This window comes from Mesoplodon mirus (assembly GCF_964341445.2).
Source record: "Mesoplodon mirus genome assembly, chromosome: 4".
NCBI lineage: Eukaryota > Metazoa > Chordata > Mammalia > Artiodactyla > Ziphiidae > Mesoplodon > Mesoplodon mirus.
The window spans coordinates 26,073,236-26,099,205 of record NC_138979.1 but is presented as its reverse complement, the minus strand read 5'-3'; the positions used below and the strand labels follow the sequence as shown (position 1 = coordinate 26,099,205).

At 39.0% G+C, this 25,970-nt stretch overlaps 1 protein-coding gene across 8 annotated transcripts in view; it reads right to left on the bottom strand.

Annotated features, from left to right (window-relative positions):
* The window catches only part of LOC309802590 (dihydrodiol dehydrogenase 3), a 43,095-nt gene that overhangs the window by 1,724 nt on the left and 15,401 nt on the right, over positions 1-25,970 (bottom strand). For 2 of the 8 annotated variants that reach the window (XM_082618275.1, XM_082618277.1), the window contains exon 9: positions 23,877-23,967. In XM_082618275.1, coding sequence (XP_082474401.1) covers positions 23,925-23,967 — 43 coding nt within the window. In that variant the 3' untranslated portion in view covers positions 23,877-23,924. Of the gene's footprint in view, positions 1-1,768; positions 1,852-2,440; positions 2,607-3,551; positions 3,662-8,849; positions 8,973-9,959; positions 10,038-10,718; positions 10,836-12,656; positions 12,825-13,196; positions 13,281-13,317; positions 13,363-14,489; positions 14,632-18,858; positions 18,970-19,996; positions 20,104-23,876; positions 23,968-25,970 lie in introns of those variants that run through there. The other 6 variants (XM_082618271.1, XM_082618273.1, XM_082618274.1 and 3 more) reach the window with 6 other exon arrangements.

The window sequence follows — 25,970 nt, the reverse complement described above, 5'->3', positions numbered from 1 at the left end:
AGGCCCCAAGATGGGCCTGACGCATGTGGGGGACAGCAAGGAGGCCACTTGGCTGCACTGGAGCCAGAAGGGGCAGAACAGCAGGACTTGGAGGCAGAGGCGTGGGGAGACCATGTCCTGCTGGACTTTGTAGGTTTTGTGAGGACTCTGGCCTTTACTCCGAGTGAGAAGGCAGGCCACCAGATACCGAGAAGAGGATTTCCCCATCAGACCTACTATTTTTTTGGTCTGTTTTTTGTGGGGGGGGTTTTCAGAAAATAGTAGTGTTTTTATTTTTTTATTTAGTTTAATTTTTATTTTATATTGGAATATAGTTTATTTACAATGTTGTGTTAGTTTCAGGTGTGCAGCAAAGTGAATTAGTTATACATATACATATATCCATTCTTTTCCCATATAGGTTATTACAGAATATTGAATAGAGTTCCCTGTACTATATATTTTATATGTAGTAGCGTGTATATGTCAAATAAGTCAGACAGAGAAAGATAAATATCATATGATATCACTTATATGTGGAATCTAAAAAGAATGATACAAATGAACTTATTTACAAAACAGAAACAGACTCACAGACATAGAAAACAAACTTACGGTTACCAAAGGGCAAAGGTGTTGGGGGAGGGATATTAGGAGTTTGGGATTAACATATACAGACCTACATTTTTACCTCATTCACTCTGGTGAGTACGGGCAGAGACGAAGTACAGAAGCAGAGAGAGCAAATAGCAGCCAGTTAGTTGATCAGGAAGATTCTGATACAAGCACTTGAGGTATGTGGGGCTTGGGGGGGTGGGGTGGCTGCAGGTACCATCATGAGCTCAAGTGTCGACTTGATAAGTTTGAGTGGAGTAGAGCAAATGGATATACAGGTCTTGGTCCAGGGCCTAGGTCTGGGCTGGATATAATCTGGGGGAGTGTGTATTTACCCAGTGTTTAGAGCACGGGACTAGATGAAGTACCAAGGATGAAGATGTAGATAGAAAAGGGAAGACGTCCAAGGATTGAGCCTTAGGTCACTCCAAAGTTAAGAGGTCAGGTTGATGAGGAGACACCTGCAAAGACCAGGAGAAGGAATGGCATGGCGGATAAGGGGAAACCAGATCTGCAGTGAAGAAAGCAAAGCTGAGAAAGTGTTTCTAGGAGGAGTGACCCACTAGGTAAAATAAGATGGATGAGAACCACTGCTGGGTTAAGCAAAGAGGAGGTCATGGCTGACCTTGACAAGAGGAGATTTGGCAGAGAGGAGGGCAAATGCCTGGTTTGTGTGGGTTCAGAAGAGAACGGGGAGAGAGACAGGAGAGGAAGAAAGCATGGACTTCTTCAAGAAGTTTTGCTGTAAAAGGAGAAACGGGGATGGCGGGGTGAGCTGCAGATGAAGTCAGTTTGAGAGAGAGCTTTTTTGAAGATGAGGGAATGTTCCAATGCCTCTAGGAGTAATCTCATGGGGAGGGGAAATCTGATGAAGTAGAGAGACAGAGAGCAGGATGTAACCAGGTTTTAGACCAATGAGTAAGACAAAGAAGAGAGAGGAGACTTGAAAATATGTGCAAAGGATGTCATCGTATTGATTGATCCTGGAATTTAAGCAGAGGAAGGACAGAGGGGCATAGAGTAACAGGGGTATGAAGGCTTGAAGGAAAAATGTTTTCCATCCACTTCCCTAAAAGAAGAGGCAAGAGAAGACCCTGCCCTTTGTGGATTAGAATAAACGGAATTCCTTCATTACCCTGCTCCCCCAGCATCTACAATGGAACAGGGTACTTACGAATCTTCTTCAAAATAGCGCATGTTTCTGTTTAGGCCATCTAGACTTTGCATATCCTCTGGGGTCAACTGGAATTCAAAAACCTATCAGAAATGTGAGAAGATCAATTCAATTTCCTGGAGGCAATTACTGCAGCCCCTACATGCCCCCCACATGCAGATACACACACACAAATTTGTGTAGGAACTTATGTAAGTTTCATGAGACAGTTGTTATGAACTTGGGGTTCATCCCCTGACAAAAGTCATGGGCATTTGTCCATTCAAAGAGTTGGGATTAGCAACTCAGGTCACCCTCAGAGACTTGTATTGAATAGCTGTGTTGGTAGCCAAGGAATCCTTGAGATTTTTGAGCCCAGGTCTCACTTCAGCTAACTCTTTCATTTTTTCAGCTGAAGAAATCAAGGGATGATTTACTCAGGGCCATACTGTTGAGTGAAAACCAGGACTGAGACTCAAACCTGACACTCTGTCGACTGTTCTTTACAACCACCATGCCTCCTCCCTTGTAGGATTTGGAGGACAGGACAGTTAAATATAACACATATATGCATAGAATATACAGGGAGATAAGCTTTGCCCAAATACACATTGGGAGCCTCCCAAATAACCCATCCCAGGGAAAACGATGTGCTTCTGTCAACCCCCTGCTGCCCCAAACCCTACCAGGTACCTGGAAGTTCTCCTTGAGCCTCTTATCATTGAAGCTCTTGGCCAGAGCAGCCACCCCTCTCTGCAGCTGATAGCGCAGGGTGACCTGGGCTGGAGTTCGCCTGTGCTTTTCAGCAATGGTGTTGAGTACTGGATCCTGCAGGAGAACTGGATTGTCCTTTTTCACCCTGGGAGGGAGGCAGAGGTGCTATGTGTCTGAGGTTGTGTATCCGTTCTACTTGGGGATAGTTCATTCAGGCTAGGGGTGGTTGATCCTCTAGAATCTTCCTCATTACCTTCTGGCTGTCTCAATATTTCTTTGGCTTCTTTTGGTAAATCCAAAGAAGAAGGACAAGGGAAAGAAAGGGAAAATCGGGTAGTTTTTTCATCTTTTAAACATTTCTGAGAAACTTCGTAAAAGATTGAATAAGTCAAGAAGACAAAATTGTTGTCCACAGTAAGACCCAATGACCACCATCATAACAAATAACCAAGAATTTTATAAGAATTTGCTATTTCAAAAAATGCTCTCAACTAATTATCTCCATTTTGTCCTCAAGTGTTAAAAGGTACACATCTATATTCCTCTTGAAGAGATAAAGAAACTAAAACTTACAGAAGTTGTAACTTGTCTCATACCCCTCAACTGCTAAGTGTCAGAATCATGGCTTGGAATTACCTTGTCACTTTTTTTTTTTTTTTTTTTTTTTTTGCGGTATGCGGGCCTCTTACTATTGTGGCCTCGCCCGTTGCGGAGCATAGGCTCCGGATGCGCAGGCTCAGCGGCCATGGCTCACGGGCCCAGCCGCTCTGCGGCATGTGGGGTCTTCCCAGACCGGGGCACGAACCCATGTCCCCTGCATCGGCAGGCGGACTTTCAACCACTGCGCCACCAGGGAAGCCCCCTTGTCACTCTTTAAAGCCACAGCTTTTGAATTGGATGAACATTTTAATCAGTAATAATTACTTTATTATTCAATAATGTTTTATTGAGTCCTCACAAGGTAGGCTAGGTAAAGGGTTTGCAAAGATGGATGATTCCTCTTGACTATACTTAATTTCCCCCAGACATTGAGAGATGTCTCCAGAAGGCACAGCATCTAGGGTCGGAATACCTTTATAGAGATCATTACCATTTCTTCCTTAAGTCAGACCCCAAGGTAGCATATGCAACAAGGAGAATGTCCTTGGACTTGCAGAACTCCAGCAGTTTGCTCTGGTTGAGGTAAGGGTGACATTCCACCTGTAAATTGCCAAGCAGAAGTATTGGAGTGTAGGACCAGCGGGATTGCCAGCACCAAATTTACAAGGAACATACAGTGAATACAGATTCACAGTATCAGAAATACTTAGAAATACCAGCAACGTGGGCCAGCAAGTGACCGTCATCCACAGCTGTACCCATGGTGCACCAAACACAATAGTTTTACTGCCTAAAAATGTCTTGTGCTTTACCTGTTCATCCCTCCTCCCCTCCCCATGAGCCCTTTGCAACCACTGATCTTTTCTTTCTTTCTTTCTTCCCTTCTCTTCCTTCTCTTCCTTCCTTTCTCTTTCTCTCTTTCTTTCTTTTTTTTTTTTTAGAACACTTTTGGGTTTACAGAAAAACTCGAACAAAAAATACAGTTTCCTTATTTCCCTTCATTCCCTCGACAATTTCCCCTATTATTAGCCTCTTACATTAGTATGGTACATTTATTAAAATTGATGAGTCAATATTGGCAGATTATTATTAAGTAAAGCCCATAGTTTACATTAAGGTGCATTCTTTGTGATGTAAATTCTATGGGTTTTGACAAATGGATGATCTGTATCTTTCATTACAATATCCAACAGAATAATAGTTATACTGTCCTAAGATTTCCCCTGTGTACCACCTATTCATCCACCCTTCTGTTCCTTTGTACCCCTGGCAAGCACTGATCATTTTACTGTCTCCATAGTTTGGCCTTTTCCAGAATGTCATAGAGGTGGAATCATACAGTAGGCAGAATTTTCAGATTGGCTTCTTTCACTTAACAATATGCCTTTAAGTTTCCTCCATGTCTTTTTCTCGTTTGATAGCTCACTTTTAAATTGCTAAATAATATTACATTGTAAGGCTGTCCCAGAGTTTGTTTATCCTTTCACCTCTGGAGGGATGGAGGGACATCTTGGTTGCTTCCAAGTTTTGGCACTTATGAATAAAACTGCTATAAAACTCTGTGTTCAGGTTTGTGTGTTTTCAGCTCCTTAGGGTAAATACCAAGGACTACAATGCTGGATCATATGGTAAGAGTATGTTTAGTTTTGCAAGAAACTGCCAAACTGTCTTGCAAAGTGGCTGCACCATGTTGCACTCTCATCAGCCATGAATGAGAGTCCCTGTTGCTCCTCCTCCTCACCAGCATTTGGTGTTGTCAGTGTTCTGGATTTGGGTACTTTTAACAGGTGCATGGCAGGAGGGTGGCCCCACCCCATCTGTGGTTTTTCTCTCTGTGGTCTCAGCTACCCACAGTCAACCATGGTCTGAAAATATTAAATGGAAAATTCCAGAAATAAACAATTCATAAGTTTTACATTTCACACTGTTCTAAATGGTGTGATGAAGTCTTGTGCTGTCCTGCCCCATCCCACGCAAGACAGGAATCATGCCTTTGTTCAATGTACCCACACTCTATATGCTACCAGCCTGTTGGTCACTTAGTACCCATCAGATCATCTGTTGTGGTGTCGCAGTGTTGGTGTTCAAGTGACCCTTATTTTACTTAGTAATGTCCCCAAAACACAAAATTAGTGATGCTGGCAATTCAAATATTCTCTCTCTCTCTCTCTTTTTTTTTTATTGGAGTATAGTTGCTTTACAATGTTGTGTTAGTTTCTACTGTACAACAAAGTGAATCAGCTATATGTATACATATATCTCCTCCCTCTTGGACCTCCCCGCCCCCCATCCCACCTATCTAGGTCATCACAGAGCACCGAGCTGAGCTCCCTGTACTATACAGCAGGTTCCCACTAGCTACCTATTTTACACATGGTAGTGTATCTATGTCAATCCTAATCTCCCAGTTCATCCCACCATCCCCTTCCCCACCCCACATGTCCACATGTCTGTTCTCTACATCTGTGTCTCTATTCTTGCCCTGCAAATAGGTTCATCTGTACCATTTTTCTAGATTCCACATATTTGCATTAACATACAATGTTTGTTTTTCTCTTTCTGACTTACTTCACTCTGTATGACAGACTCTAGGTCCATCCACATCTCTACAAATGACCCGGTTGTGTTCCTTTTTATGACTGAGTAATATTCCATTGTATATACGTACCACATCTTCTTTATTCATTCATCTGTCGATGGACATTTAGGTTGTTTCCATGTCCTGGCTATTGTAAATAGTGCTGCAATGAAAATTGGGGTGCATGTGTCTTTTTGAATTATGGTTTTATCAGGGTATATGCCCAGTAATGGGATTACTAGTCATATGGTAGTTCTATTTTTAGTTTTTTAAGAAACCTCCATACTGTTCTCCATAGTGGCTGTATCAATTTACATTCCCACCAACAGTGCAAGAGGGTTCCCTTTTCTCCACACCCTCTCTAGCATTTATTGTTTGTAGATTTTTTGAGGATGGCCATTCTGACGGGTGTGAGATGATACCTCATTGTAGTTTTGATTTGCATTTCTCTAATAATTAGTGATGTTGAACATTTTTCACGTGCCTCTTGGCCATCTGTATGTCTTCTGTGGAGAAATGTCTATTTAGGTCTCCAGCCCTTTTTTTTTTCCTGCCCATTTTTTGATCGGGTTGTTTGTTTTTTTGATATTGAGCTGCATGAGCTGTTTGTATATTTTGGAGATTAATCCTTTGTCAGTTGCTTTGTTTGCAAATATTTTCTCCCATTCTGAGGGATGTCTTTTCGTCTTGTTTATGGTTTCCTTTGCTGTGTAAAAGCTTTTAAGTTTCACTAGATCCCATTTGTTTATCTTTGCTTTTATTTTCATTACTCTAGGAGGTGGATCAAAAAAGATCTTGCTGTGATTTATGTCAAACAGTATTTTCCCTATGTTTTCCTCTAAGAGTTTCATAGTGTCTGATCTTACATTTAGGTCTTTAAACCATTTTGAGTTTATTTTTTGTGTATGGTGTTAGGGAGTGTTCTAATTTCCTTCTTTTACATGTAGCTGTCCAGTTTTTCCAGCACCACTTATTGAAGAGACTGTCTTTTCTCCATTGTATACTCTTGCCTCCTTTGTCATAGATTAAGTGACCATAGGTGTGTGAGTTTATCTCTGGGCTTTCTATCCTGTTCCATTGATCTATATTTCTGTTTTTGTGCCAGTACCATACTGTCTTGATTACTGTAGCTTTGTAGTATAGTCTGAAGCCAGGGAGCCTGATTCCTCCAGCTCCGTTTTTCTTTCTCAATATTGTTTTGGCTATTCAGGGTCTTCTGTGTTTCCATACAAATTGTAAAATTTTTTGTTCTAATTCTGTGAATAACACCATTGGTAATCTGATAGGGATTGCATTGAATCTGTAGATTGCTTTGGATAATGTAGTCATTTTCACATTATTGATTCTTCCAGTGTTCCAAGAACATTGTATATCTCTCCATCTGTTTGTGTCATCTTTGATTTCTTTCTTCAGTGTTTTGTACTTTTCTGAGTTCAGGTCTTTTGCCCCTTAGGTAAGTTTATTCCTAGGTATTTTATTCTTTTTGTTGTGATGGTAAATGGGATTGTTTCCTTAATTTCTCTTTCTAATCTTTCATTGTTAATGTATAGGAATGTAAGAGATTTCTGTGCATTAATTTTGTATCCTACTACTTTACCAAATTCATTGATTAGCTGTAGTAATTTTCTGGTAGCATCTTTAGGATTTTCTCTGTACAGTATATTGTCATCTGCAAACAGTGACAGTTTTACTTCTTCTTTTCCAATTTGTATTCCTTTTATTTCTTTTTCTTCTCTGATTGCCTTGGCTAGGACTTCCAAAACTATGTTGAATAATAGTGGCAAGAATGGACATCCTTGACTTGTTCCTGATCTTAGAGGAAATGCTTTCAGTTTTTCACCATTGAGAATAATGTTTGCTGTGGGTTTGTTGCATATGGCCTTTATTATGTTGAGGTAGGTTCCCTCTATGCCCACTTTCTGGAGAGTTTTTATCATAAATCAGTGTTGAATTTTGTCAAAAGCTTTTTCTGCATCTACTGAGATGACCATATGGTTTGTACAAATTTCCAAGACTGAACCAAGAAGAATTAGAAAATATAAACAGACCAATCACAAGTAACGAAATTGAAACTGTAATTAGAAATCTTCCAGCAAACGAAAGTCCAGGACCAGATGGCTTCACAGGAGAATTATATCAAACATTTAGAGGAGAGCTAACACCTATCCTTCTCAAACTCTTCCAAAAAACTGCAGAGGAAAGAACACTCCCAGACTAGTTCTATGAGGCCACAATCGCCCTAATACCAAAACCAGACAAAGATATCACAAAAAAAGAAAATTACAGACCAATATCACTGACGAACATAAATGCGAAAATCCTCAGCAAAATTCTAACAAACGGAATCCAACAATACATTAAAAAGTTCATACACTATGATCAAGTGGGATTTATCCCAAGGATTCAAGGATTCTTCAATATATGCAAATCAATCACTGTGATACACCATAATTAACAAATCAAATATTCTCTTACTGTGCTTAATTGTATATATATATATATTGGCCATACCACATGGCATGTGAGATCTTAGTTCCCTGACCAGAGATGGAACCTGCACCCCCTGCATTGGAAGCACAGAGTCAACCACTGGACTTCCAGGGAAGTCCCATTACTGTGCTTAATTAAAATTAAACTTTATCATAGGCATGTATGTATAGGAAAAAACATAGTCTATATAGTGTTCAGTAATATCCATGGTATGGTTTGGGTCATCCACTGTGGTGGTGGTGGGGGGGGGAGGTGTCTTATCCCGCAGATTAGAGGGAACTATTGTATCTCACTTTTGTCTTAATTTGCAAATCTCTAATGATATGTGATGTTTAACAATTTTTCATATGCTTATTTGCTACCTGTTCAGGCAAACCTTGGAGATATTGCAGGTTCAGTTCCAAGCCATCACAATAAAGCAAATATTGCAATAAAGGAGCCACATATTTTTCAGTTTCCCAGTAAACATAAAAAGTGATGTTTACACTACACTGTGGTCTATTAAGTGTGCAATAGCATATGTCTAAAAACTACATACCTTAATTTAAAACGACTCAATTGCTAAAAAGTGCCAAAACAGTTACAATAGTAACATCAGCAGCTAGTGTCCAAAGGTACAGTACATGAGAGGGGAGCGCCATTGGTGACTTTGTTGAAGTGAGGAAAGAGTAAGCTGATGGGGAGGGATAAGAGGTTGGGGGGCCAATTGGTGGGGCTCACCTGGTTGCAGACGGGCTTGTACTTGAGCCCTGGCTTGTTCAGGATCATCTCCAGCTGCTTACAGTTAAAGTTGGACACCCCAATGGACTTGGCCAGTCCTGCGTCCTTACACTTCTCCAGGGCCTGGGGAGGAAGAGGTGGTGAGGAGTAACTGGCTAGAGAAGCATAACAAATGGTAGCATGCTGTGGATGAGAGACAATACATGATGCAGATGTCAGTAAATAAGACAAGAATTGGCCAATAGGAGGAGAATGAGAAATAAAATAGTTTTTGAAATGGGTAAGGAGACAGAGTAAGAATGCAAGCAGCCAAGGCAGGGCTAAGAGATCCCATGCGATCTTTAGCTAGCACCTAAAATAATATGATAGAACAATATCAGAACAAGCGCCAGGAGAATGGAGGTTGAGTCAGGTGCAGCCTGGGAAACAGGAAGTGGCCATGCCATCTCCCAGACCACCAGCTCCCTGTTTTCTCTTTGACCTCATTTCCTATTATTGTCCACCAAATTCACTCTGTTCCAGCCACACATGCCCCTTTGCTGGTTTTTCAACATGGTAAGCTCTCTCCTACCTTAAAATCTTTGCCTTGATTTTCTTTATGCCTGCATCACTCTTCCTCCAGATACCCACTTAATCTACTTAATCCATTAGTCAATCAATTTCGTTATCCATTTAATCAATTTCCTCATTTCCTGCAAGTCTTTGGTCAAATGCCACCTTCTCAAAGAGGCCTGCCCTATCCATTCTGTTTTTAATTGCCTATCTGTGCCCCAAACCCAGCCTGGCACACTCAGTTCCCTTACTCTTTCTTATACCACTGCATCCTTCCCCCCCACCAGTAGCACCTACCACTCTTTGGGGTCAGAGACCTTGATTTTGTTCATGGATGTAGCTTGAGTACTTAGAAGTACTCAGTAATCATAAGCACTCAATAACCACTTATTGAATTACTAAATAGAAGAAATGTGAAACTGAGGCAGAGGGACATTCAGGGACTTGCCCAAGTCTACACAGGGGGCAGAATTGGACTACATCCTCCTCTCCTCAATTCCTTTTCTGTCCTCTCCGCCCCAAGGTGCAGAGACATGGCCTCTTTGGAGCTGCACTCACCTCCCATGTGGTACAGAGATCCACTGTGTCAAAAATGATGTTTCCATGTGTGTCCTTTGGGAAAAAGTCCTCCCCAGGCTGGAACATAGGAAAGAAAAAGAGATTGGATCAAGCTATGTCTGGCCTCAGCCAATATGTTTGGAGCCTTTAGACCTTGAGGCTAATGGGACCATCTGTCCTTATTCTTGAAAGGAATGGTAGTACACTGAGAAAGTACACTTCCTAGAAATGTTTTTAACCCCTAAAGGTTTAATAAATACTGTTTGTGTCAAGGACAACTTGAGATACCCAAGACCCCATCCTAGTGAGAGCCCAGAGTGGTGCCATAGCTGAATGGGCTCCTTTGTCCCAGATCCTTGTGGGATAAGGCTCTTCCATCCCTGCTTTCCACCTGGAGGTGGTCTTTTGAGAGAGGGACTTGTCACCATCTCAAGGGCTGAGTCTCATCCTCATTAAATTTTCTGTGCCTTCACAGGTCTCCACACTGGCACGTTCCCCAGACACCAGTGGGCATGCGGTTGAAATTCAAGAGTACAGGGACTTGAAAATATAGATAGTTGTCCACAAGATCAAGGCAAATACATTGAAAACAGTAAACCCATCAGTCTGGGGCTGGAATAGTGAACTGGGGTAGTGATAGTTGAAGAAAAAAGAATATTAAAGCATTATATATGATTCTTGTCATTTTCACGAACTATATCCTCTTTTTATTTAGCTACTAATGATGTTGATAACCAAAGTAAAATAACTTTCGCTAACCTTCATAGCTATTGGGAAATGAGTAAGATAAAGATCCACATAGCTCAGTTGAAGTTTCCTCAGTGAGCTTTCCAAGCAAGTTTGGACCAATTCTGGACGGAAAAAGGTGCTCCACAACTGCAGTGGTGGAAAGAGAAGCGGAGTGGGATTATTTAAGAATATTTAGGAGAGATTAATACAATGGCAAATAAACAACAACAACCAAAAACCCGTTCGTGGTCGTTGGGAAGTGACAAGTCATCCTGTGAAGCTCAGGATTCTTTATCATCATAGCTTATTTTCACATTGAATTAAGAAAACATGGTAGAAAGTTAAAATATAGTCTTACACAGATGCTCTCAAAACTGAAAATACAAAAAAGAATTATTTGGTTTGTTTGTGCAAAATATAGCCCTGGATTCTCCCTCAAACATCATAAATTATAATATCGGGAGACTGGGCTGGGAAACTGCATTTTATTTTTCATTTTTTAAAGAATTTTTGATGTGGACCATATTTAAAGTCTTTATCAATTTTGTTACAATATTGCTTCTGTTTTATGGTTTGATTTTTTGGCCCCAAGGCATGTGGGATCTTAGCTCTCTGACCAGGGATTGAACCCACAACCCCTGCATTGGAAGGGGAAGTCTTAATCACCTGACCACCAGGGAGGTCCCTGGGAAACTGCATTTTAAACAAGCACATCAAGTGATTGTGATTCAGGAAATTCTATCTTGGCTGCATTCAATTGTTAGGTTTGCCAAAGACAGCTAGGCCCTTTAGGAATTTTGGGGGGGAGGGCATTTTAGTTACTTCATTTTAAGAAGTAATAATCTAAGGAAAATCCATCAAGATTACTAAAGGTAAGGAAACAAACGGATCCTATGTAAAGAAGATTAAAGCTGAGAGTTAAGAGGGTAGTGCTCTAGCAATACCTCATCTAAACACAGTCGTGTGGAGAGATTCACATTCTGGAGCTAGAAGGAAGAAATATCCATTCATAGACCAGTATAGGGTTCACTATCATGGACACCAACTCCCTCCTCTTGGGCTACTTTACCTCAAATTCAAATGCTTTTTTTCTAGCAGTAGTCAGTTCAGTGAACACGATGGGGAAAATTCCTCTTGTGTTCTGTTTCCAATCCAACTTAAATACTAAGTTCTTTTATTTGTTTCAGATGTGATATCAGTGGATCTAAATTATATTAGTAAAAATGGCTTGAAAGTTTTAAAAATGCATTAGAAATACTTTTATAAACATGAATGTTATCCTCATATCGGTTCCGTGGTATTATTTTTCCTACCTCATAGGAAAGAGAGATAAATGTCTATTGACAGTGCAATAGATTGAGATATAAAGACTAAGACTTAAAGAGGTTAAAAGACTTTTTTTGGCTAAGAAATTTCACAAAGTCAAATATATAGAATATTAAAAAACTAAAATTTGATTGTAGTTTCCAAAAGCCTACACTTTCTGACTAAATTGCTTTACCTCACACTATAGCTAAGAAAGATTGTCACTTCATCAAAACTTGAGTATAACAGAGTTGGAAAAGCCAAATCCAGCCCTGAGTTTGAAAACATATGGTAATAATAACAGCTAGTATTTTTGAACATTTAAAATACATTAAATATTTTTAAAGATTTACATGTATTTTTTGAAGTAATACTCATAAAAATCCTGTGAGGCAAATATTGTTATCTTCATTTACAGCTTGGGAAACTAAGGGACAGACTTTAAGTAGTTTGTCCAAGGTAAGTAAGTGGCAGAACCTGGATTCAAATATAGGAAGTCTGACCACAGAACACACATTCCTATCCAGCTGTTCCAAACCAGCCTTCTCATATTTCAAGGTCTGAGAGTGAATGAGAATTAAACCAATGAGAAAAGAAATACGCCAAGAAATGATTCAGCTAAGAGTGAGCTTCCACAGATACATATGCAACTATACACAACACCTTTGTAGTGTAGAATAAGTCACCCCTCTTCACAGTGCCATCTGCAATCTTCATCTGGATGGCTCTCCCAATTTCTTCTTCATTTTGGTACATATAAGCTGAATCAATATGGCGGTAGCCTATGTCGATTGCTCTCTTGATGGCCTTTTCTACCTCACTCTTAGCAACCTAGAAGAGCATGAAAAGATAAAGACCTACTTAATTCAGGAACAGATGACCAATTCCATAAGCAGAGCTAGTCAGCAGAACCCATTGTTTTTCTAAGGGTTAAGAGCTAGTGGTGACAAAGCTTAATGTTGACTTATGATCGGCAGTAAATATTTAACAACTGACTCTGAAGGAGTCCTGATTTGTAGTATTAGCCAGTTTCTATGGTGGAACTATTCCCACCATTGCTAATTTCATGCAACCGATGCTGGGAATACTCTTACAGTTGAATCTTTGAGCTCATGAGCTGGTCCCAGCACATCACATCATGAACTCTCTATTTCTGGACTTACACTATATACATGTATAGATTTACACAATATATAGATTTACCTTTCTAAATTAATTCACTCTGTAAGAGATCATTCAACTGGTTTCAACCCAGAAATCCAGTGCAAAAAAATGATCAATGCGATGAAGATGTAACTTCGGAGAGAATAAATTTGTGATTTACCTTTGTAAACTTGGAGAAACACGTCAAACAACATTTGAGGAAGAACTAAAATGTAAAAAACAAAAACAAAAAAAACCCTCTTTTTTTTCACTTAAAAATATCTTATAATTAATTCCTTCTATGGTTACTAAATTAATCCTTAGCTAATATTCTCCTTCACAATTTTGTTATTCTTCTTAGCTGCCTACTGTTCTGCTGGACCACCAGGCTGGACTTCTGAAGTTACCTATCATTTTCACAGCTCCATTATCCCCTCTACTTCACTCAGTAATTAAAGGGTCTTTTGGGTATATTTTTTTAATTTGCAACTCCTGATGAATTGACCAGTCCCATGGGGATGAACTGACTGTCCACAGATGAAAGAGCCAAGTAAAGTAAAAGCAACAGTTCGTGCTAGTGTCCTTGCTACAGACCTCAACATCACACTCCATGTGGCTCTCCTGCTGGGAATCAAGCATGAAGTTCAGTCTTCCAAACAGAGAGAACTTCCAAGTGTCACATGCCTCTCCCCACAGCACAGTATTCGCAGCCTGACCTGTAAGAGACTATTTTCACCTCAGACCACCAAAACTCCCTCTAAGATGAATCTTGTCTCTCTTTCTCCAGGTCCTTTTGCCCCTGAGATTTCTCTGGATGCTCTACGATTGGAGGTGGATGGGGACAACTTAGACATTAGAAATTACAGAGAAACTTCATCACAAGAAATTTGCAGCAACATCTCTGATACATGGTAATCAAGACAACTGGGTTTCACTGATTCTAATCTACTGTGGAATGGCTACAACTGGACAGCAAATGAGAATAAAGGGAAAAGATGGACCCACCCCTGAATTGCTGAAAGATGAAGAACTTCCATATCTCTTGCTATGGCATCAGAATCCCTTGCCAGCTGGTTAGAAATGTGGATTTTTGAGCCTTGTCCCAGATCGAATGAATTAGAACCTTTGTGGGCAGAACCCCAAAGTCTGCATTTTAAACAAGATCCTCAGGTATTTTCATGCCTATTAAAATTTGAAAAGCACTGACAATGCACAAAATAACCTAACCTGGAGAGAAGCATACTACACATTAAGAAAGTGTGGTCCCTCTGAATTTCCCAAATTCACACAGTGACTGGTTCTGATCAGGACCCAAGTCTGCTACTACTCCATCTCCAATACCATTCTGATTACCTGAGGAGGGGCAGAAGTGCCCAAGCCCAGCATAGGCATGAAGCATCCATCATTCATCTTTAAAGAAAAAAGTCTCATTTGACTCATCTTCTCTCACTCTTCTGGCTAAACAAACACTGATTTTCCTCTTTATTAGAGAAATCTGCAGAGGGAAGAAAATAGTATTCAATACAATTGTTATTTTTTTAACAGCTTTAATGAGATAAAATTCACATATCATAAAATCCCCCCCTTTAAGGAACTCTGCTCAATATTATGTAACAACTTAGATGGGAAAAGAATTTGAAAAAGAATAGATACATGTATATGTATAACTGAAGCGCTTTGCTGGACACCTAAAACTAACACAACATTGTTAATCAACTATACTCCAATGTAAAATAAAAAGCTTAAAAAAATCACCCCCTTTTAAGTATACAATTCAGTGGTTTTTAGTATATTAATAGAGTTGTTACCACTACACAACTTTAGAACATTTTCATTATCCCCAAAGAAACCCACAATCATTAGAAACAAGTCCCCACACCTCCTTCCCTTCAACTCCTGGCAATTGCTTTCTGTCTATATAGATTTGCCTATTCTAGACATCTGATATTAATGCTCTCATACAATATGTGGCATTTTCTGACTGCCTTCTTTCACTTAGCATAATGTTTTCAAGGCTTGTCCATGTTGAAACATGTATCAGTACTTCAGTCCATTTTATGGCTAAATAACATCCCACTGTATGGCTATGCCACATTTTATTTATATATTCATCAGTTGATAAACATTTTACTTTTTCTACCTTTTGGCTATTATGAGTAATTCTTTTATAAATATTCATATACAAGTTTTTGTGTAGACTTGCACTTTCAATTCTGTTGGGTATATATCTAAGAGTGGAATTGCTGGGTCATACAGCAAATCCATATTTAACATTCCGAGGAACTGCCAAATGTCTTCCAAATTGGCTGCACCATTTACATTCCTAACAGCAATTTATGAAGGTTCCAACTTCTCCACAACCTCCCAACACTGGTTATTATCTTTTTTTTTTATTATAGCCATCTTATGCAGTGTGAACAGTTCTACAATGAACATAGGAGAACTAATACCTCTACAAGATCCTGATTTCAATTCTATTGGAATAGTACACAGAAGTGAGATTGTTGAATCATATGGTAGATCTGTTTTCAGTTTTTTGAGGAACAGTTATTCAAAGTAGTTGCATTATTTTGCATTCCCACTAACAGTGTACAAGCTTTCCAATTTCTCCACATCCTCTCCAACACTTATTATCTGTCAGGTTGTTTTTTTGGGTTTTTTTTATAATAGCCATTCTGACAGGTATGAAGTCATGTCTCATAGTTTCAGTTTGCATTTTCCTGATGACTAGTGATGCTGACCATTTTTTTATATACCTATTGGCCGTTTGTATGTCTTCTTTGGAGAAATGTCTATTGAAGTCCTTTGCCCAATTTTTAAATTGGATTGTTTTGGTATTTTTTACTATTGAGTTGTAGGAGTTCCTTATGTATTTTGGAGATTAATTTTTTAATCAAATATATGATTTGCAAATACTTTCTCCCATTCTGAATGATGCCTTTTCACTCTTGATAGTTTTCTTTACTGTGCAGAAGATTTTTAGTTTGATGTCATTTTACTTGTTTATTTTGGGTTTTGTTGCCTGTACTTTTTGTGTCTTGTACAAGAAATGATTTCTAAGACCAATGTCAATAAAGTTTTTCCTATGTTTTCTTTAGGTGTTTTAAAGTTTCAGGTCTTATATTTAAGTCTTTAATCCAGTCTGATTTTATTTTTGTGTGTGATGTAAGACAAGGGTCTAATTTTATTCTTTTGGATGTGGATATCCAGTTTTCCAAGCACCATTTGTTGAAGAGATTGTCTCTTCCACATTGTGTATTCTTGGCACCTTTGCCAAAGATCTTTGGATCGTATATGTGCATATTTATTTCTGGTCCCTCTGTTCCATTTCACAGTCTATACTATTTTGATTACTATACCTTTGTAATATATTTGAAATCAGGAAGTGTGATGTCTCTAGCTTTGTTGTTTTTCAAGATTGATTTGGCTAGTTGGGGTCTTGAGGCATCATATGAATTTTTGAATTGTTTATTCCTATTTGTGTAAAAAATGTCCTTTTTTTTGATATTTTGAAAGGGATCGCATTGAATCTATAGATTGGTTTGGGTAGTATAAACATTTTAACAATACCAATTCTTCCAATCCATGAACATGGGATATCTCTCCATTTATTTGTGTCTTCAATTTCTTTCATCATTTTGTAATTTTCAGTATACAAAATTTTCACCTCCTTAGTTAAGCTTATTTTTAAGTATTATTTTATTCTTTTTGGTGCTATTTTAAATGGGATTGTTTTTCTACTTCTTTTTCAGAAATTATCACCGAACTAGGAATTTTGTCCCAGTTGGCTCAGTTCTACAAGCACAAAGCTATTCTTTCAGTCTGCCTTGGGCATGGGTGCCATTCATAAGCCATGCCATCTTAGGCTTTATCTTGAAACTTCCTATAGGCCCAGGGAATATCTGTTCTTTATCTTTGTGGTACTGCAAGTCAGCATGGAATGAAATAGTTACTTTGCTGTGCAGGTTATGAAAGAACTTTGACATCTCTAAATGCTGTGCAGGCAGGAAATGTCTGGACAAAGAGAGCTGCCACAAAAGAGCAGAGATAAGCAAGTCAATTCACAGAAATGGAAAGTTCCTTGAGGTCTGATTCCACTTTCCTTAGGAGGGAAATGCCCCTTTGAAAATGAGTTTCTCCAAAACTACTCCACACAGTCTCATGTGAATAAGCCTGGAAACCTGCTAACCTACTTTGCTAAGATGTAGATGATGACCAAAGAATGGCCTATTTCCCATTCCAGTTCACCTCCATAGACCTGAGAACTATTAGAAACACTGACAATTTGACTACAGGTGTATCAAATCCTTTAACGGTGTTGTCATGAGATAATCACAAAATCTGACTCTTAGACTCTCAAAAAAGTTTTTTTTTTAATTAAAGGTAATAAACTGTTAGAAAGAATAAAAATTGGACAATACATTGTTTATTTTTAATAAGAGACTATTTTTAGAGTAGTTTTAGAGTGACAGGGAAATTGTATACAAAGTACCGCAAGTTCTCATACCCCCTCCCCCGCCCCCAACTTTGCCCTCTTATTAGCATTTTGCATTACTGTGGGACATTTGTTACAATGGATGAGCCAATATTGATACATTACTATTAACTAGGGCGCATAGATTACATTATGGTTCACACTTTTTGTTGTACAACAGCTCTATGCATGCTGAAAAATGTGTATTGACATGTATCCACCATTACTGTATACATAATACAGAATAGTTTCACCACCCTAAAAACCCTACATGCTCCACTATCCATCCTTCCCTTTCTCTCTTCCTCCAAACCCCTGGCAACATTGATCTTTTTACTGTCTCTATATTTTGCATTTTCCAGAATGTCACGGTTGGAAGCATAGAGTATGTAGCCTTTTAAGGCACTCTTTTTTCACATAGCAATATGCATTTAAGTTTCCTCCGTGTCTTTTTATGTCTTGATAGTTTATTTCTTATCACTGAATAATATTCTACTGATGGATAAAATTATGTATCCATACCCAAAGAACCTCTATATATAACTTGGCAATTATTAAAAGCTAGTATAATCATCCATGTGCAAGGTTTTTTGTGGATATAAGCTTTCAACTTATTTAGGTAAATACCCAAAAAATACAGTGGCTGGATCACATAGTAAGAGTATGTTTAGTATTGTAAGAAACCCCAAACTTTCCTCCAAAGTAGTGGGACCATTTTGCATTCCTAGCAGCAATGAATGAAAGGTCCTGTTGCTCCACATCCTTGTCAGCATTTGGTGCTGTCACTGTTTTGAATTTGGTCATTGTAATAGGTGTGTAGGAGAATCTTTTTTTTTTTTAGTTTCCTATTCCAAATGACAAATGACGTTGGGCAAATTTTCATGTGCATATTTGCCATCTGAATATCTTCTTTTGTAAAGAGTCTCTGAATATTTCTGTATTTCCAGAGGAGAAAAGTGAGACTCAAAGTTTAAGGACGAGTCTTTTGTCATACAACTACATACTCTAAAGACAAGATGGACAGCAAACTTTCTGACTTCCAGTCTAGAGACTTGTCCACTAGCCTCTCTTATGTCCAAGCACTTAAATTATGTTTCAATCAAAATACAGTAATGAGGACCAAGAACTGAGACCTTGCCCTATAAGATTGTGGCTTATTCCTACAAATGATATTATATTTTCTATTCAAGATAAGTTTCCAAGCAGTAACAACAGTACAAGGCAAAACACAGGTGGAGTATTTCTCACCTGGCACTCAGCAGGCTACCCCATAGATGCCCAGCAATTCTCTCCTATCATTTTCCTAGCACCTCATCTTCAGGACCTTTTACATCAACTGTTTCTCTGGGTTATGTCTTCCTGGAAGGAGGAAAGGAATCTTGAGCTGATGAAATATACAGAGAAACCACTCCCATTATAATCAATCTCTAAGCAAAGCAACTGACAGTGTCCTTGACAGCTGAGTCTCACCTCTTCTGCCAAGCTGGGAAAGAGATGCAAACAGGAGGGAAGCCCAGAATAATCGGTAGGTGACTGTATGTTCAGGCCCTGATGTGGAGTGAAGGCTGAATACTTTCTCCCCTTTCATAGGGGATGGTTCTAGCCTGGTTAGTAGAACAAATTGGGCCTCCCAGAGTCACACAGGAACTCAATGACTTGACAACCCACATTGGTTTCCACTAAGTCTATTTTCTTTTGTATCCTCAACCCCAAACTACTATTGTTACCTCCTCAGGTGCATAGGTGTGATATTCCATACAGGAATGACATGACCATCATTAAGTTCCAAACACTGGCATTTGGATCCATTACCTGTTGCTCCTGTGACTAAGCAGACACTGATTTTTTCTTCTGCCCTCACAGGTTATGAATAACAGGAAGGTAACACCCCAACTGTACTGACCAGCTATTAGGAAATATGTTGGAGGAGAAGAAAAGTTAAAGCAGTACCCATGGAGTAAGAAGAGAATTGAAGCCAGTTAACTTGGTTGTACTTCTATCAGAGTGGTCTTAAGTAAAGTGTTATAAAATAATAAAGACATCATTAATTTTTTGCAAAATTTTAACTCATATTTTTAAGGAGTAAATTTTAAATTCCAGATACACTTACATTATTGTAAATTATTCTAAGAGAATGTTGAACAATTATTAAACATATGCTGGACTAGAAACCTCCACATACCAATATCTTTCTTGCTTTTCCAATGATGAAGCCCCTTCTTGACCAAACATCATTTGAAACACTTAGCTACCTTACACTACACTACACCACACACACACACACATACACACACAATTTAAAGGAATGATTAATGAGCGTTTTTCAAAATGTTAACCTTTAGTAAAGAAATAAAACTTCAAAATGAAAGAAAATTTGCTGTTTTACCTTTTCAATCAGAAAAAAATTATTTCATGTCTTCTTCTTTGATTTATAATAAGAATATCCAGTCCTGACAAGGGTGCAATCCTGAAAAGGGTAACAAAAAAAGACATGCTGGCAAGGTGCTTAGTGGAGGTTAATTATTGATAGTTTTTGCAGTATGCAAACAGACTGTTGGAGGGGTTATATCTTTCACCCAGTGTATAACTTTTAAAGAACTATTACAGTGTAACTCCTCCCAAATGATAAATATTTTATATAACTTATTATCTTGCTCAACATTATCCATAAAGGAAAAACCTCTAAACAAGTTAAATTATAATAAATTTGGGAGGAGTTAGGGAAATCATGAAACATTGATACAATGGAATGTTAAGAAGCCAAATAAAATTTAACATGTACAGTGATATCAGCAAAATGCTAAGCTGTGATTTTGGAAATTGTGTGTCCATTTTCATTTGTCTCAAGGGCTTTTTTTATTTCCTCTTTGATTTCTTCAATGACCATTGGTTTTTCAGTAGCATATTGCTTAGTCTCCACTTACTGTTTGTTTAATTTTACTTTCTATAATTGATTTCTAATTTCATGTTGCAATCAGAAAAGCCTCTTGATACAATTTCCATCATCTTACATTTACTGAGACTTCTTTTGTGGCCTAGAATGTGATCTATCTTGGAGAATGTTCCATGTGCACTTGCAAAGAATCTGTTTCCTGCTGTTTTTGGATGGAATGTCCTCTAAATATCTGTTAAGTCCAACTGGTCTAATGTATCATTTAAGTCCAGTTTTTCCTTATTGATATTCTGTCTGGATAATCTAACCTTCGATGTAAGTGGAGTGTTAAAGTCCCCTACTATTATTGTATTCCTGTCAACTTCTCTATTTAGGTCTGTGAATATTTGCTTCATATATGTAGGTACTTCAAAATTAAATGCATATTTGTTCACAAATGTTATAGACTCTTCTTCGATTGATGCCTTTATCATTATATAATGCCCTTATTTATTCTTTATTATGGACTTTGTTTTAAAGTCTACTTTGTCTGATATGGGTATTGCTAGAACAGGTTTTTGTTTTGTTTTTCCTCCATTTGCATGGAGGATATTTTCCATCCCCTGACTTTCATTCTGTGCATGTCTTTAGCTCTGGAGTGTGGCTCTTGAAGGCAGCATGTATACTGTTCTTATTTCTTTATCCAATCAGCCACTCTATGTCTTTTGATTGGAGGATTGATTCCTTTGACATTTAAAGTGACTGATAATACTGTACTTATTGCCATTTTGTTACTTGTTTTCTGGTTGTTTTTGTAGTTTTTCTTGTCTTTTTATTCTTCTTTTAGCCTGTTATCTTTTGATTTGGTAACTTTGTGTTATATTTGGGTTACTTTCTCTTTAATTTTTGTGTATCTACTATAGGGTTTTTTTTTGTTTGTTTTTTGTTTTTTGTTTTTGCAGTATGCAGGCCTCTCACTGTTGTGGCCTCTCCCGTTGCGTAGCACAGGCTCCGGATGCGCAGGCTCAGTGGCCATGGCTCACGGGCCCAGCCACTCCGCGGCATGTGGGATCTTCCTGGATTGCGGCACGATCCTGTGTCCCCTGCATCAGCAGGCGGACTCTCAACCACTGTGCCACCAGAGAAGCCCTCTACTGTAGGTTTTTGATGTATGCTTACCATGAAGTTTATATATGTCAACCTATACCTATATCTACTTGCTTTATACTGATATCATTTAAGCTCAACACATTCTAAAAGATCTACATTTTACCCCCTTCGTCCTGACATTTTGTGTTTTTGATGTCATATTTTACATCTTCATGTCTATCCCTTAACTATTTAATTTAGTCTTTTACATTTGTACTAGTTTATTTAAGTGGTTGATACACCACCTTTACTATGCATTTGGCTTTACTAGTGGGATTTTTCCTTTTTTATATTTTCTTATTTCTTGTTATAGCTTTTTCTTTTTCACTTAAGGGAGACACTAATATTTCTTGTAGGGTCAGTTTAGTGGTGATAAACTCAGTTGTTGCTTGTCTGGGAAACTCTTTAGCTCTCCTTCAATTCTGAATGATAATCTTGCTGAGTAGACTGTCCTTGATCATAGGGTTTTTTTCCTTTCAGCACTTTAAATATATCATGCCACTCCCTTCTGGCCTGTAATATTTCTACTGAGACATCAGCTGATAGCCTGATGTGGTTTTCCTGGTATGTGACTCATTGTTTTTCTCTTGCTGCCTTTAGAATTCTCTATTTTTAACTTTTGCCATTTTAATTATGATATGTCTGGGTGTGGATCTCTTTGGTTTCATCTTGTTTGGGACTCTCTGTGATTCCTGCACCTGGATATCTTTTCCCTTCTCAGATTTGGGAACTTGCTGCCATAATTTCATCCAATATATTTTCTGCCTCTTTCTCTCTTTTCTTCTCTTTCTAGGACCCCTATAATGCAAGTGTTAGTGCACTTGATGTTATCCTAGAAGTCCCTTAAACTGTTCTTATGAAAAATAATTTATTCTTTATTGCTGTTCTGATTGAGTGATTTCCACTATTCTGTCTTCCAGGTTGTGAAAACATTCTTCTGTGTCACCTAACCTGTTGTTAATTCCTTCTGGTGTATTTTGTATTTCAGTTACTGTATCCCTCAGTTCTGATTGGATCTTTTTCATATTTTCTAGTTCTTTGAGGTTCTCATTGTGTTCCTCTACTATCTTCCCACATTCAGTGAGCATTCTTAATACTATTGCTTCGAGTTCTTTTATCAGGTAAATTATTTATCTCTCTTTCGATAGGGTTTTTTTCCCTGAGGTTTTATCTTGTTATTTCATTTGGAACGTGTGTGTTTTTCTTCTAATTTGTTTGGTCTTTTCTGTTTGTCTCTATGAGATTAGGCAAACATTTACCTATTCCAGAGTCTAAATGTGTGTCCTTGTGTGGGAGCATCTCTATGTGGTCTGCCTGTGACCAGTGGCATTGGTGGGAGAGCTGGATCTAAAGTGAGCACAGGCCATGTCTTCTCCCTAGGTGAGCTGGCAGCTGCTGTTTTGGTGGGAGATAGGGCTGGAGTCAGAGGGACTAGAGCCAGAGTTAGGTGTGAGCTGAGGCTTCTTCTAGGCTCAATGGCAATTGGTGACCTTTTGGGGGTCGGGCTAGGGCCCAAGGGGCTGGAGACACACTTCTGAGTTGCCATCACTTTCTCCCTGTGCATGTGATGGCTGTCTCTGCCTTAGCAGGGACCAGTGCCAGAGCAGGAGGGGATGGAGCAGGAGGCTTTTGGCATGCACTGAGGTAGTCCTGGCAGACCGGCCAGAGCATCAAGCAGAATCCAATCTGCTGTCTGTGTTGAGACTGAAAGCAATCAAATCAAATGTGTACACGCTCTTGAAGAATGGAGTCTTGGTTTCTTACAGCCCTCTGGTAAGCCCCACTGGTTTTCAAACTAGCCAAGGGGGCTCATCTTCCCAGTGCCAGTCCTCAGACCTGGGGTGCCTAATATGGGTCTTGTACCCCTCGCTCTTTAAGGAGGATCCCTGATCCTGTTTATACTACTCTGGGTCACCTGCTAGGGGTGTGGGTCCTGAATGGATTGCTTCTCCTGCCCACCTACTAGGCTCTGTGAGGTTCTTTCTTGATAGCTTGGGTTGTAGAGAGCCATTCTGCTACTCTTCAAGTTGTTTGCAGTGAGAGTTACTCTATATGTAGTGGTAGTTTTGATGTCTTCATGGAGGAAGGTGAGTTCAAGGTCCTCCGACTCTGCCTTTTGATCCCCCTCCCGAGTATCCTTACTTTGAAATCTTTATTATTTCACACACACCAAAATATGCAAGAAGTCTTAAACTAGAGACACAGATTTTAATTAGCTCCAATGATTATAGCAATTCTCTCCACACCCCTAGAATCAATAAATTCTGATACAACCATGGCGGATCACTCATAATCAATATTCTTCAGAATATGGATAGTCAGGGTGATCAGCAATGCTGAAAGAGAAGGAGGGAGATTAATTTTATTAACTCGTTCTCACACTTGTCAAGGAGAATGTTCCTCTGTGGATGCAGTTAGGATGTTCTAAAGCTCTAAATTTACAACCAACTCATTTACAGCATATATACATGCAGGCTCCCGGTCCATATGTCAACTGCATCTTCATATCCAGTTCCCACATTCACATGCAACATAAAAGCCACAGTGATATCTACCTTGGTTGGAATTACAATTTCTAAGAAGGTCTAAGAACTATAGATGAAATGCTAAGGTCACTTCAGCCCCAGGTAGAACATTTGGCCCTGGATGATGACAATAATCACAGTAAGAATTTTGCTGATCTTTTTCACACATCCATCCAACACATAAACATGGAGCACCCCCCAAAATAGAGGGTGCTCTGTTAAGAAACTTCTAACCTTTTGAGATATCATGTACACATAAGTAACTATACCAATAAACAGGGATTACTATTTTCTTAATTTATAGTGTATTAAAACACTGGTTATCAAGGAATTAGTATTACTGCTGTTTTCCTTTTTTTCCATGTTTTTACTTCTCTTTCTAAGTTTGTCTTTTTCAATTCAATTCATTGAACAGTGCATTCTGAGCAATTCCATGTGCCAGGAGCCATGCTGTTGACCTAAGTCCACAAATCTGAGTAAGTCTAGGCATTCACAGCCTAATAAGGAGAACACAGGATACTTCAAAGATTTGAGTACAGAAAAGTAACTTTCCACCTTTTTTTCATTTATAATATCCTTTCTCAGAATCATGATATAGCTTTACAAACAAGAGAAAGAGTTTTGACATCTTTCATTTGAAACTAGATCTTTATCAATAATTTGTATTCCCTTCTCTCTAAATTCCCTTCCAAATTTCTCTGTTTGATTAGTCTTCTTTCTCTTCAGTCCTGATATCCTCCTGCAGTAACTGAACATGGAATACTATGTTTGTGAATTAAGTCAAAGTCGAAGAGGTAGGGGCTCCCCAGGGGGTGGACTCCTGATGCACAAAGGCAACACTGAGGTAAGTCTTAAATCAAGACACCAGAGAGACCCACACGATCTTATCTGGATGTATCCTGCTAAGCACACAGCAGTCACTCACTGGAGGGCCAGTTAAATTCATGATCTAATTGTAATTCAGTTTGGTGAGATTACAAGGATGAGGAAATGGAGTTATAACAGGGAAAAAGGTCCAGTGAAGAGATAAATTTGGAAGAAATTGATGATGTCTTGGGAAAGAAATGCACATTAGGGAGAAAAGCCACCAGACATTTAGGGGAGGGGATGGAAGCATGCCCCACTGTGCCTTCACAACACGGACGCACATTGGCCTTTATGGGCTCCTCCTCCATTAAAATATTAACATGATATTTTACAATTGTGTTAGGATAAAAATGAATGTATCCAGGCTGGATTCACTGTTACATAGTCATTACTAATACAAATCATTTCCCCCTGATTTAAAAAAAAATAAAGGTGAAACATTTTCCTAGGTCCCTAAAAGAATAGTGGGCTGTAGGCACTGTGCCTTCTGTATCTACTGGATACGTCAGCTCTGAGAGGAAGTACACCAGGCACAGAGATGAGGGGCATAAAGTAGTGAATTCACCACAATGTGAACTTTGGTTATTTTACTTATGAGTTGTCCTGGGCCCTGCTCACATTTCTGTTAGGTCAGAGACTGAGCCCTGGAAGAAACCTCTGGTCTGAGGTCTACAGGAAGCCCTGGTTTACTCCTACACTGGAAACCAGGCCTGCCTTCCTGGTTAGGGAAGCTCAGTTTCTCTGCTGACCTACATGCTACAGAAAACAATGTGTCTGGACCTCCCTCCCACCCTCCCCATCCCACCCATCTAGGTCATCACAGAACACTGAAGTGAGCTCCCTGTGCTATACAGCGTGTTCCCACTAGCTGTCTATTTTACACATGGTAGTGTATATATGTCAATCAAAATCTCCCAATTCACCCCACCCCTCCACCCCCCACCCCC